Genomic DNA, 14193 nt, shown 5'->3' with positions numbered 1-14193 from the left:
CCCGTGGAATAAAAGGGGCAGTGGCAGCATGGATACGAAATTGGCTAAGTGACAGGAAACAGAGTAGTGGTGAATGATTTTTCCAGACTGGAGGAAGGTATACAGTGGTGCTCCCCAGGGGTCGGTACTAGAACCACTGCATTTCTTGATATATATTAATGGGTGTACAGGGCACAATTTCAAAATCTGCAGATGATACAAAATTTGGAAATGCAGTGAACAGTGAGGAGGACATAGACAGGCTGGTAGAATGGGCAGACACGCGGCAGATGAAATTTAATGCAGGGAAGTGCGAAGTGATACATTTTGGTAGGACGAACAAGAAGAGGCAATATAAACTAAAAGGTATAATTCTAAAGGGGATGCAGGAACAAAGAGACCTAGGGGTATATGTGCACAAATTGTTGAAGGTGGCAGAGCAGGTTGAGAAAGCGGTTAAAAAGTGTACGGGATCCTGGGCTTTATAAATAGATGCATAGAGTACAAAAGCAAGGAAGTCATGATGAACCTTTATGAAACACTGGTTCAGCCACAACTGGAGTATTGTGTCCAATGCTAGGCACCACAATTTAGGAAGAATATGAAGGCCTTAGAGATGGTGCAGAAAAGATTTACTAGAATGATTCCAGGAATGAAGGACTTCAGTTACATGGATTGACTAGAGAAGCTGGAGTTGTTCTCTTTAGAGCAGAGAAGGTTGAGAGGAGTTTTGATAGAGGTGTTCAAAATCATGAGGGGTCTAGACAGAGTTGACAAAGAGAAACTGTTCCCATTGGCGGAAGGGTCAAGAACCAGTGGTCACAGAATTAAGGTGATTGGCAAAAGAACCAAAGGCAACATGAGAAAAAACTTTTTTACACAGCGAGTGGCTATGATCTGGATTGCACTGCCTAAGGGGGTGGTGGAAGCAGATTCAATCGTGGCTTTCAAAAGGGAATTGGATAAGTAAGTACTTGAAGAGAAAAAATTTGCAGGGCTAAGGGGGAAGGGCAGGGGAGTGGGGCTAGTTGGATTGCTCTTGCAGAGCCGGCACAGAAGAGCCTCCTTCTGTGCTGTAACAGTTCTATGATTATTAAAATAATTATAATTACAGTTGACACAATTAATATTGATATTTAACTTTTACAGAATTCAACTACAATTTAAAAACTGGAAAATGTTAAGTCTTTCTTCTTCAGAGTCTATACAGAAATTCTCTGAAGAAAAGGTGGCCCCTCCCCCCAGGATCTAGAAGCCCCGGTTAGAAAACTTATGCTAACTGAGAAAAACAAAGATAAAGCAAATCAAGTTTTTTCCATTGCATACAACAAAAAACATTTCAAGGATCTGCAATCAGTCATACCAAGGAATATGAAACTCTAAGCTGTGGGAGGGCATAAGGAAAAGAGAAACAGATGCACAAAAACTTGCACAGCAACTTTTAAAATTGAAAATGTCCCAAGACAGTGGAGATAAAACACAATTAACAGGCAATAGAAGAAACAGGTTTAGGAGGCTGTTGAAGGCGTTATGGGGTGGCAAGACAAGGGTTTAAAAGAAGAGTTCCAGAGTACAAAACCACCATAGTCCGCTACCAAAAATAGAGCAATGGGAAGGATATGCACCAGTGAGAGTTGGGAGAATGAAGGCATGTGTTGTCACGTAAGGTTGCAGATAGGTGAGTTAGCTGATCTCAGCAGGGCAGTAGGGTTGTGGTGGTGGGTACAATGCTAGAACTGACTCAGCAGTCTTTTTGTTGGGGGGGGGGGGGGGGGGAAAAGAGAGAGAGAAGCGAGAAATGGGAAGAATAGCCAGGGTTCCCTCTCCGCATCACCATGTGCCAATTCCTCCTGGAAGCTGCAAGCATATGGACATTGGGTAAGGACAGGCTTGCTGTGAGGTCCTCCCTCAGTCAGTTAACTTGTTTACAATCACTAACATGCTCACAGATGAAGAATTGAAGAGGGGAAATATTGGCTGGAAGAATATTTGTTTGTGAATAATGTTCCGGTCATGAGGACATTTAGCTTAATTCCTTTCCCTCAGCAAGAGGTAGCTGCTTCTTCAAGCCAATCAGAAAAGGTTATATTTGCTAGTCTTTTCCTATAGACCCATTAGCAACCAGCAATCCCAGAACCAAAAAAGTTATCAGTATCACCAGGAATATAATGAGGATAAAATGATGAATGTGAAATTAATAAAATTGGATCACCTACCACCTTTAAAGCAGCATTACATAAACAGCACAATTCATAAATAAGAGTACTGAAGTAAATCAGATCTCTATTCCTTTTCTCACCCCCAGATATTTTGACTGCCAATAATGTGCCCAAGTTTAAATTGTCTTGACTGAAACTTTCATTAGTACCAATAACATTTTGGAATTTTCTCTGTTGTACAGACAGACTGGATTTTTCTGAAGTGAAATCGATTAATTATCCATCAGCTTTCTGAGCAGTTTGAACACATGAAACTTACTTCTTTGGGGAAAAAAATCAATTATATAATAAAATTGCTAAGTGAGTTGCAATATTCCAGTTCAAAATGCACTGAAAACCTTTATGGAATTTCCATTGCCTTTCTGGAATTTTTCCATTATATGTAGCAGCAATAGCTGTTACATCTGCTGCTGTAAAAGACGTTTTCAATGCTAAAGTGCTAGCTATCAGTGACACCCTAGCTGCTATTTTATACTGGGAATTTGAGTCAGCATGAAGTTGCAGCCTTTAGACACCAGGGGCCCGATGATAGCAGGGCTGCAGGTTCTCGGCGGGGGGGCTATCAGGCGCGTGGGTAACGTGCCCGGTGAAATTAGTCAGTTTCCCACGCGATTGTAGGATCCAATCCACTAATTGGATCCACTACCTGCTCCTCTGGGTTCCCCACTGCTGATCTGCGCGTCGGGCAGGCTGCGCATACGCGGTAAGATCTGTCAGCTGGAGGCGCTCTATTTAAAGGAGCAGTCCTCCACTGACAGATGCTGCAACAAATAGCAAAAATTACAGCATGGAGCAGCCCAGGGGGAAGGCTGCTCCCAGTTTAATGATGCCTCACTCCAGGTATCAATACATGGGGTGAGGAGGAGGGGGAGGACAGAGATCTTCCTCCCGGCGTGACAGAGTGGCCTCTTGCAATGGGTGAGGGTCTCCCCCCCCAACCTGTCAAATGGACCTTTGCAGCTGCCACAGGCTGACAGCTGCAACACGCCATTTGACCTGGGAGTGTTTCCCCTAGTGAGGGAAACAGTCCCAGTTTGCTCTAAAATCCCACATAATCCTTTAATCAGGTCAGTTAATGACCTGAAATACCTAAATAAATACCTTCAAGTGGAACCCCGCTGGCTTTAATTGCCTGCGGGATTCCCACCAGCGGGGGCTGCGCGCGCACGCCGGCGCGTCAGCGGGGAACCCGGAAGTGCGCGGGTTCAGGGCGGGCTCCGGTACCGCGCCGGGATTCTCCGATTTTCGGAGCCCCCCTGCCAGGAACGCACCCGATAGCGGGTGCTAAAATAGAGCCCCAGATATCAACAGTGAAGCAGTCAGAGTTCTAAACTCCCCCAGTGGTGTCAGCCATGTTGGGAAAGAAAAGTAAAAGGTAACTTTAAAAAACTTGGAATTTTTAAACATAAATCAACTGTCATTACATTCTCACCCCACTCCCACCCTACACATTCCTCTTTCCCCATCCTTATTGTCCTCTTTTCTCCCTCCCTCCCCCCCTTGGTGTAATTATTTTTGTACCCTCCAACCCTGCTTGACCCAAATAGTGAGTGCATTTGGCCTTAACTCTCTTGTGCAATACTGCACGAGATCAACTAGTTGAGTTAAAAATGTCCTCATAAGGCCTGAACATTATTCTTTAAATATTCCAGCCCCACACAATTTTCTCAATATACATTTATTCTGACAAGCTGCAAAAAGCAAGTATTGAAAAACTCTTTACATATTGGGGCAGAAATTGCTCCTGAAATAACGGAGGAGCTCAACATGGCAAATCCAAGGAGCAAGTTTCCGTGTGTGCACATGCGCACTAAAATGCAGAAATCGTGAACTTGCTCCTATTGGCTCACCAGCGATTTGACAGCTGCGAATTAAAGGGCCATCACATGCTACAATCATAGAAATCACCAAAAAATTGCAAACTTGCTCATCTGCCCAGCTGGAACGTAACTAATTACACCACCAAAAGATACGCTTAAAAATACCAGGTCTAAACTAAGTTTTAAAAGCGCAATAACTCTATGACTGCCAAACAACTAAAAATTAAATTTTAAAAATGTGGAGTCTCATATTATTCCTTATTTTAATAGTCTTTGGTCATTAAAACAAAATTTTAAAAATTACATTTTTAAACTTTTCCCTTGTCTCTTTAATTTAATTATTTCTTTGGCTTTTTACTTAAAAAATTTAAATTTTTTGTTTACAATGACTTCCAGAATACTAATTTTAAATGAATGAAGTCTGCTTGCCTACTTGTGGGCGTGACTTCTCTTCTTGACAGATTTTGTGGGCGTCTTCCATTCCCATGCAAATCATCTTACATTGCTGAGAGGTTGAATTGATAGCGCACAATTGCACAAAACTTCAAAATCAAGCAAGTCGACGCAGCAGAGCCCGCAGGAAGTACATTCGTTGTTTTAATTCACAGGAGCTGCGGAGCGATTTCTAGCCCATTACGATGCAAGCAAATGCTGACATTAAAATAACTAAAATCTCTTTCATTAAGCAAATCAACAATGCGTTTCGGTCACAAAATAAGCTGGGGTAACTCCGAAACCAAAGTAACCATACAACCAAAAATATTTGGGTTAAATGGTCTTCGGGTTAAATTATGAGGACAGGTTGCATAAACTTGGGTTGCATTCTCTTGAGTTTAGAAGGCTGATGAGCAATCTAATTCATAGAATCATAGAAAGTTACGGCACAGAAGGAGGCCATTTGGCCCATCGTGTCCATGCCGGCCGAAAAAGAGCTATCCACTTTAATCCCACTTTCCAGCACTTGATCCGTAGCCCCATAGGTTACAGCACTTCAAGTGCACATCCAAGTATTTTTTAAATGAGTTGAGGGTTTCTGTCTCTACCACAGGCAGCGAGTTCCAGACTTCCACCATCCTCTGGGTGAAAAATTTTCTCCTCAGCTCCCCTCTAATCCTTCTACCAATTACTTGACATCTATGCCCCCTGGTCACTGACCCCTCTGCTAAGGGAAATAGATGCTTCCTATCCACTCTATCTAGTCCAGTCATAATTTTATATACCTCAATTAAATCTCCCCTCAGCCTCCTTTGTTCCAAAGAAAACAACCCCAGCTTATCCAATCTTTTCTCGTAGCTAAAATTTTCTAGCCCTGGCAATGTCCTCGTAAATCTCCTCTGTACCCTCTCTAGTGCAATCACATCTTTCCTGTAATGTGGTGACCAGAACGGTATGCAGTACATAAGCTGTGGCCTAACCAATGTTTTATACAGTTCTAGGATAACCTCCCAGCTCTTATATTCTATGCTTCAGCTAATAAAGGAAAGTATCCCACATGCCTTTTTAATCACGTTATCTATCTGTCCTGCTACCTTCAGAGTTCTGTGGACATGCACTCCAAGTTCCCTTTGTTCCTCTACACCTCTCAGTATCCTCCCATTTATTGTGTACTCCAGCGCCTTGTTTGCCTTCCTCAAATGCATTACCTCACACTTCTCTGGATTGAATTCCATTTGCCACTTTTCTGCCCACCTGACCAGTCCATTGATATCGTCCTGCAGTCTACAGCTTTCCTCCTCACTATCAACCACACGGCCAATTTTTGTATCATCTGCAAACTTCTTGATCAAGCCCCCTACATTCAAGTCCAAATCATTAATATATACCACAAAAAATAAGAGTCCTAGTACTGAGCCTTGCGGGACCCCAATGGAAACAGCCTTCCAGCCGCAAAAACACCCATCAACCATTATCCTTTGCTTCTTGCCACTGAGACAATTTTGGATCCAACTTGCCACTTTCTCTTGGATCCCATGGGCTTTTACTTTTTTGACCAGTCTGCCATGTGGGACCCTGTCAAAAGCCTTGTTAAAATCTATGTACACTACATAAAACAGGTTACCCTCATCGACCCTCCTTGTTACCTGCTCAAAATATTTAAATCAAGTTAGTCAGACACGACCTTCCCTTAACAAATCCATGATGACTGTCCTTGATTAACCTGTGCCTTTCTAAATGACGGTTTACGCTGTCCCTCAGGATCAATTCCAATAATTTGCCCACCGAGGTTAGACTGACTGGCCTATAATGACTTGGTCTATTTCTCTCTGCCTCTTTAAACAACAGTACAACGTTAGCAGTCCTCCAATCCTCCGGCACCACGCCTGTAGCCAGGGAGGATTGGAAATTGAGGTGGTTAAAATAATAAAAGGATTCGATAGAGTAGATAAGGCTATTTCCTCTGGTGGGGGAATCCAGAACAAGGGGCACAATCTTAAAATTACAGCTAGGCCATTCAGGAGTGAAATCAGGAAGCACTCTTTCACACAAAGGGTAGTGGAAATGTGGAATTCCATCTCCCAAAAGGCTGTGGGTGCTTTTATTAATTTACATTTTCAAGACTGAGATCAACACATTTTTATTAGATAAGGACACATGTGGATCAAAAGTAAGTAAATGGAGTTGAGATACAGATCAGCCATGATCTAACTGAATGGTAGAACAGGCTCAACAGGTTGAATGCCCTATTCTTATTTTCCTATTGCAAGAGACTAATTTATTATCTAGAAAACTTAAGAAGCAGTTCAAGGCTTCAACAATTGTAGGCTTCAGCTAATACCTGAAAATGAACAAGTTTTATCGACAGTAAAATACCAAGAATCAGTAATACAAACATGACAAAAATGTTAAATACATTTGGCAATAATCCCCTTTCCTAATCAGTTGTCTCCCTTTGACACCCTCCCCCTTTTCCAGGTCACATAGTCCCTCCTTACCAAAAGGGCAATAGATGACTTGCTCCTAGACCAGCTGCAATGTTGTTTTGTAATCAGGTGCTAGAAAAGACACTGCGACTCAACTGGCTTGCCCACTGACTTTGATCTCCCTCGAGCAATAATACTTATCTCCAATAAATATCTAATAGCCACGGGGATTGAGAAGTCACAAGCCCAAAAAAGCATCCCATCTTTTTGTGGTATACCAACACTTGTATAGTCAAAAATCTAAGACAAGCCCACCATCCTTATGGTTCAGGGGGTAAAAATAGTGCATAATACGGCAGAGATAAGCCACTGAAGAAAGTGCTAAGTTGAATCCATAGTATGTGTTGAATTAGTTCAAATCAATCCCTTGGACAGGTTACCAGAAAACTTCAGGAGTAGAAACAACTGGGTGGCGTGGGGTGGGGTGGGGCAGGGCAAAAAAACAACCTTGGGATTACTGCTTTCAACAAAAATAACAACTTGCATTTATTTAGTGCCTTTAATGTAGGAAAACATCTCAAAGCACTTCACAGAGGTGTAATCAAAAGATGAAATGCAAACATGTGTACAGAAAGAGTACCTGTTTTACAAAGCAGAAATAATATTTTTCTTCCCCTTTTAACATCTCCCCCTATCTTTCAAAAACAGAATAAATAAAAAAATTTGGACGTAAATTAAATCAAGCAAATGGCATATTTCTCTTCTCCGCACTCCTACAGCCCAAGGGTACTGAAGCCAACTGTTACATTTCCACTACTGAGACCCCAGGTGAGATATGTTAACAGCAAAGGCTAGAGATTGAACAATGGGGTTTCAAGTCATTTTATTCTGAGTTATTTTTCTGCTGTTGGGCATCAGAGAGCACAATCCATCGAAATTACAATTTGAAATGAAGTGCAATGATGTCGTAGTAGTCAACCTGAAAGTGCCATTAAGTTTTATTTCACAATGCATTGCAACAGAATAGCACATTTTGTGTACTATAACCAAGCAGGAATTTGGAGAATTTTAAGAACTGCAGATTACCACCAATTGAACCAAGATGTGGTACTCCCTGATAATCTGTTTAAAAAAATGTCCACACAAAAGCATAATACTTACCAGTGAAGAATGGGGCAATGGAGCTCTGCAATTAAGTTTGCTGAGCTCCAAGAGAAATTTGCAAGTGTTGGACATATTAAGTAAAAATGTTTCATTTTTCCTTTTGATACCAGGAACATCATGTCATATATGATCTTCCAGTAATGACATTTACAATATTTGAACAAATCAGTTATATTATAGCTTTACTTTTCTGCATATCGATTACTCCACATACATTGTTGTTAGTCAGGGAAAATAGCAATACAGTAGAAAGCTCTTAAGGGTCACACCCTTAAAAAGTGTGTAAATCTGTTTATTGAGATTGTTTCTAATAAACAATAACTTCTTGCATTTATATGGTGTTTTAACGTAGAAAAACATCCCAAGGTGCTTCACAGAGGCATAATCAGACACAAATGTTCATCAAGATAAAGGAGGAGATATTAGGAAGGGAGACCAAAATCTGTGTCAAAGACATGTGTTCTAAGGAGGGCCATAGAGGAGAAGGAGGTGGAGGGGTTTCGGGAGGAGATTTCAGAGCAGGGGTTCCAGCTGACTGAAGGCATGGATAATAATGGCGGGGCGAACACGGCAGCGGCGGAGGGGTCGGAATGCACAAAAGGCCAGAGGAACAGTGAGTTCAGGTGCGGGTTGTAGGACTGGAAGAGGTTACAGAGGTAGGGAGGGACAAATCTACGGGGATTTAAACACAACGATGAGAATTTTAAATTTGAGGCACGTGGGATCAGGAGGCAATGTATGTCAGCAAGAACAGGGGAATTGGTGAGCAGGACTTAGTGAGGGATCGGATACAGTCAGCGAGTTTTGAATAAACTAAAGATTATGATGGTTGGAGAATGGGAGGCCAACCAGTACAGTCAAGTCTGGAAGTGACAAAGGCATGGATGAGGGATTTAGCAGCAGATGAGTTAAGGCGGGGGCGAAGGTGAGGGATGTTATGGAGGTAGAAGTAGACGGTCTTTGTGATGAAGAGTATATGGGGTCAGAAGCTCAGTTCGGGTTGAAAAGAATGCAGAGATTGTGAACAGCCTAAAACAATAGCCAGGAAGGAGGATGGAACCGGCAGTGAGAGTATAGAGTTTGTGACAGGGTTTGAAGGCAATAGCTTCAGTCTTCCCAATGTTTAACTCGAGGAAATTGAGGCTCACTCAAGACTGGATATTGGACAAGCAGCCTGACAACAAATCAGCAGCGGAGGGGTCGAGATGTAGGAATGGGTGTTGTTAAGTGTACATACAGAAGTTGACCCCCATGTCTGCGAATGATGTCGCCACGGAACTGCACGTAGATGAAGAGGAGGCAGCGAAGGACAGATCCTTGGGGGGGGGGGGGGGGGGGCTCTAGAGATACGGTGCGGGAGCAGGATAAAAAGCATTAACATGTAAGTGTGTTAAACACTCAATATTTTCTATGAGACCCTTCATTAGAATCTTAATTCTGATGAGTCCCACCCAAAATGAGATCTGGTCTTCTCTTTCGGATGCTGATTAACCTGCTCTGCATCTCCAACATTTATTGTTTTAATTTAAAATTGGTAGCATTCATGATTTTTCTTTTCATCTTCCATTTCACGTAAGCTAGTTTATAAATCTCAAATACAAAAAGCTAAGCAATATATTATACATAGTATGATAATCTTGGCAGTAAATATGGTAAAACGTATAATTTGAATATTCATTTGTCACATTGGTTTAAATTATTCAGTTTCTAGGAACAAAGACAACATACAGAAAACCATTTCAGATTTTTGATCTCTATATGCATCAGGTATTATTAATACAAGTTGAGTAATTGCATTAAATGTATTATAGACATATAGCATGCAAATGGAGGAGGCAATGCATTACAGACTACATGCTTATGTTCCACCCACAGCTGCCACACAATTGCTCACTGAACTACTAGGTCAGTTGCTTTTCATACATAAACTTTTTTTTCCCTCAAATCTTAAAATTTACAATTCTGGACAGTTGATTGTGGCACAATGTAATCCTTGGACTTGAATGCTGGTAAAAGAGCTGAAAATTAGTTTATTTGCTACATTGTGTTTTAATAGATACAATGATACTTTTATAATTATATACAGGGCTTTATTAGAGCCAGGCAACTGAAGAATTGTTCTATCTATTCTTGCTCAAATGACTGATTACCATTGCTAATATTTAATATTAGTCGCCAGATTCAGAGAACAGTGGGGAGGGAAACACACGCTGTCTTTTCCATTACTTTTCTCAAATTTTATTCTAAATTAAAAAGTAAACATCATTACTTTAGATCAGATGTTATCCTTTTAAAATTAAGTTCATAACATGTTTGTTTTGTGGTCCATGCTTAAAATGAATCGAATAAAGTTCGTTTTTTTCTAAAACACTGATAGAAGGAGAGGCAATATAAACTAGAGGGCACAATTCTAAAAGGGATACAGGAACAGAGAGATCTGAGGGTACAGGTGCACAAATCGTTGAAAGTGGCAGGGAAGGTTGAGAAAGCGGTTAAAAAAGCTTACGGGATCCTGGGCTTTATAAATAGAGCCATGGAGTACAAAAGCAAGGAAGTCATGACGAACCTTTATAAAACACTGGTTCGACCACAACTGGAGTATTGTATCCAGTTCTGGGCACCGCACTTTTAGGAAAGATGTGAAGGCCTTAGAGAGGGTGCAGAAAGATTTACCAGAATAATTCCAGGAATGAGGGACTTTAGTTACCTGTATAGACTGGAGAAGCTGGCGTTATTCTCCTTGGAACAAAGAAGGTTGAGAGGAGATTTGATAGGAGGTATTTAAAATCATGAAGTGTTTAGACAGGATAGAGAGAAACTGTTCCCATTGGAAGGGTCAAGAACCAGAGGACATAGATTTAAGGAGATTGGCAAAAGAACCAATGGTGACATGAGAAAAAACTTTTTTACGCAGCAAGTGGTTAGGATCTGGAATACACTGCCAGGGGCTGGCGGTGGGGGGGGGGGTGGTGGTGGTGGAGGCAGATTTAATCGTGGCTTTCAAAAGAGAACTGGATAAGTACTTGAAAGGAAAAAACTTGCAGGGCTACGGGGATGGGGCGGGGGAGTGGGACTAGCTGGATTGCTCTTGCGTAGAGCCGGCATGGACTCGATGGGCCGAATGGCCTCCTTTCATGCTGTAACTGTTCTATGATTCTAAGTGGTGTACCCCAGGGGTTGGTGCTGGATCCACTTTTGTTCTCTGTATATTTAAATGATTTGGACTTGGGTATAAGGAACACAATATTAAATAAAATTTGTTGACAACACATAGATAAGAGGTTTTGCAAACATTGAGCAGGACTGTAAAAGACTTCAGGAAGACATACACAGGTTAGTGGATTGGGCAGACAGGTGGCATTTGCAATTTAATGTGGAATCATGTATGGCAATACATTTTGGGAGGAAAAACAAGAAGTGGACATATATACTGAAGAGTGTAGATGAACAGGGAGTGCTAGAGGTAGAAATACATAAGTCCCTAAAAACACGAGCAAAAAGCCAATAAAATTTTGGGTTTTACAAATAGAGGCACAGAATATAAGAGTAAAGAAGTAAGGACGAACTTATACAAAACATTAGTTATGCCACAGAGTACTGTATGCATTTTTGAGCACGCTATTATAGTCACAGAAAACATACAGCATAGATTCACCAATATGGTGCCAGGGATGGGAAGCTCGTAAGGAGAAAAGATGAGACACACTGGGACTATTTTCACTGAAGCAGAGAAGGCTAAGAGGAGATTTAAAAGAAAAGTTTTGACAGGCTGAATAAGGAAACACAATTTCCCCTGCTTGGGTGGGGGCAGGGATGAGGGCTGATGAATTGAAAATTATCACTAAAAGTGAAGAGAAATTTCTTTACACAAAGGGTTGTGGGAACATGGAATGCTTTGCCACAGGGAGTAGATGAGGCAGAGATCATTTCTTCTTTTAAGGGAAAAATTGGATACATATTTGAAGCAGAGGACAATACAAAGGAGACTTGAAGAGCAGGACTTTGGGAAGAGAGGACAGAATGTGGGGGGGGAGGGGGTGGTGAGAGAGCAAAGAGATGTTCCACTAAAATGAAAAAAAGGTTCATTGCTCAGCTTTTGCTTACATGGCAGTGTTATGACTGTACTTCAGAGCACAAACTTTACATTGTAAAATATTAGTAAATACTGTATGTAAATGGAAACCACATTTAGACTTTTGGTTTTGGCAGTAATCTTTGCTGAGGACAAGGTGCCATTCAGTAAATATATCGTTTTAATTGTGTCTGTCATGGAACTGGCTTTTATAGACAACACCCAAAATTCTTAATTTATTTATATTGTTTTGTTGTTTATAAATGAAATATTCTTCACGTTGTCAAGATCAACTACATGTTTAGGACATTGAACTTGCCAGCAGTACTAGTGAATTAGCTCAAGTTGCCTTTCCAAAATCAGCTTAATTTAGATCAGTTTAGAGTTTAAAATTTTGTTTAGGGCTTCGGCCAAACCGTACAAAATCATAGCCGTAACATTTTATGAACAGAGACATTCAAAATAAGATATCAAATTGAGATGCCGTTCTGAAATGCACTTTCCAAGCGCCTGGATGACAAAAACTTGGAGCAAAAGCTTACAAGTGACAAGTATCTGTCATTTTTTGCCGACTGAGACTAGTTTTAAAGTTCTTAAGGGCGTTTAAATCGCATAAGCTTGCCTTCTAACATCTGCAAACATCAAAATGAATATTTTTAATTAAAAAAAACTCGTAGGCGCGAGTATAATATGATCACAGGATTTATTTTTTTTAAAAAAGCTTTAAAACACAGACCATATATTTCCGTTTTGTGAACATCTAAAAGCCGGTGAGACCACGACATGATTTCGACAGTTCGACCGCACAACAGAGCTGGCAGGAAACAAGACTTTGATATTTATTTTCCAAACACGCTCTATAATTAATAACAAGTTGGAGGAGATTCGGTTGTAAAGCTGATTTAAGTTTTATTATTGCTTGTAATTCTGCAGCTGGTCGCTGATGGCGCCTCCCTGTCCCTTCCCCCCGCAGACAGACTCTAATCCACTTACTGGAAAACACACAAAGACTTTTCTCCACAAGAGAGAGAGAAAAAAAAACCTTCCGTGGAACAGCCGTCAGAGAGGCCGACACTTGGTACCACAACCCCGGCCCGGGAGCCCCGTGGCCCCGGCCTGTCGCAGCACTCGCTCCCCCCTCTGAGGGGAAATTTAAAAAAAGCCAAACAAAAGAGTGTCCGCGAAGGGCCCAGGTTCACATCCCCGGACTATCCTCAGACACTGGCCGGGGAAGGTGGTAATGAGAGCCGGATCCAGGCCTGGCACTTACCCGCTTACTGTCGTCGTGTTTGGCGGAGGAACGAGACGAGCGGGTCCTGGACGAGATACGACCGCTGATCAGCTCCGGGTCGAGCGCCGAATTCCGCCGAGTCCGCACCATTTTCCTCTGCCACCCCCTTGTCTCCCGGCCGCTCTGGCTCTACGGCTCGTTCGGCGCCATTTCTTCTCTTGTGTCACTCACACAACGGCGAGCAGAAGCTCGGCTCCGATCGGGAACTCTCGGCTCGGGGTGGGGGAGGGGGCAGAGAGATCGGCTCCGATCGGGAACTCTCGGCTCGAGGTGGGGAAAGCGGAGAGCGAGCTCGGCTCCGATCGGAAACTCTCGGCTCGGGGTGGGGAAAGCGGAGAGCGAGCTCGGCTCCGATCGGAAACTCTCGGCTCGGGGTGGGGGAGGGGGCAGAGAGATCGGCTCCGATCGGAAACTCTCGGCTCGAGGTGGGGAAAGCGGAGAGCGAGCTCGGCTCCGATCGGAAACTCTCGGCTCGAGGTGGGGAAAGCGGAGAGCGAGCTCGGCTCCGATCGGAAACTCTCGGCTCGGGGTGGGGAAAGCGGAGAGCGAGCTCGGCTCCGATCGGAAACTCTCGGGGATGGGGCCAGATGGTGTTCAGTGACTGACAGGCGAGAGGAGACGAGCCGATAGATTATTATTGTTATCTAAAAGCTGTGTGGGTGGGGCGGCCCGCACCTGACACCGCCTGTTGAAACATTAACATTTTTTAAATGAGACAACTTGCTCTCAGACATTGAGGCGCTTGGGTTAACCTCATTTTTTAATTTCGTTTTTCGCCAAGTAAATC

At 42.4% G+C, this 14193-nt stretch overlaps 1 protein-coding gene across 2 annotated transcripts in view; it reads right to left on the bottom strand.

The window, feature by feature from the left end:
- Nucleotides 1-13591, bottom strand: part of atad2b (ATPase family AAA domain containing 2B) — a 112473-nt gene extending 98882 nt beyond the window's left edge. Inside the window, exon 1 of one of the 2 annotated variants that reach the window (XM_067984317.1) lies at nucleotides 13386-13591. In XM_067984317.1, coding sequence (XP_067840418.1) covers nucleotides 13386-13496 — 111 coding nt within the window. In that variant the 5' untranslated portion in view covers nucleotides 13497-13591. The remainder of the gene's footprint in view (nucleotides 1-13385) is intronic. The other variant, XM_067984316.1, reaches the window with a different exon arrangement.
- Between the last annotated feature and the right edge of the window lie 602 nt (nucleotides 13592-14193).

This window comes from Heptranchias perlo, chromosome 5, assembly GCF_035084215.1.
Source record: "Heptranchias perlo isolate sHepPer1 chromosome 5, sHepPer1.hap1, whole genome shotgun sequence".
Classification (NCBI taxonomy): domain Eukaryota; kingdom Metazoa; phylum Chordata; class Chondrichthyes; order Hexanchiformes; family Hexanchidae; genus Heptranchias; species Heptranchias perlo.
This window is presented reverse-complemented; position numbering and strand designations above follow the sequence as displayed.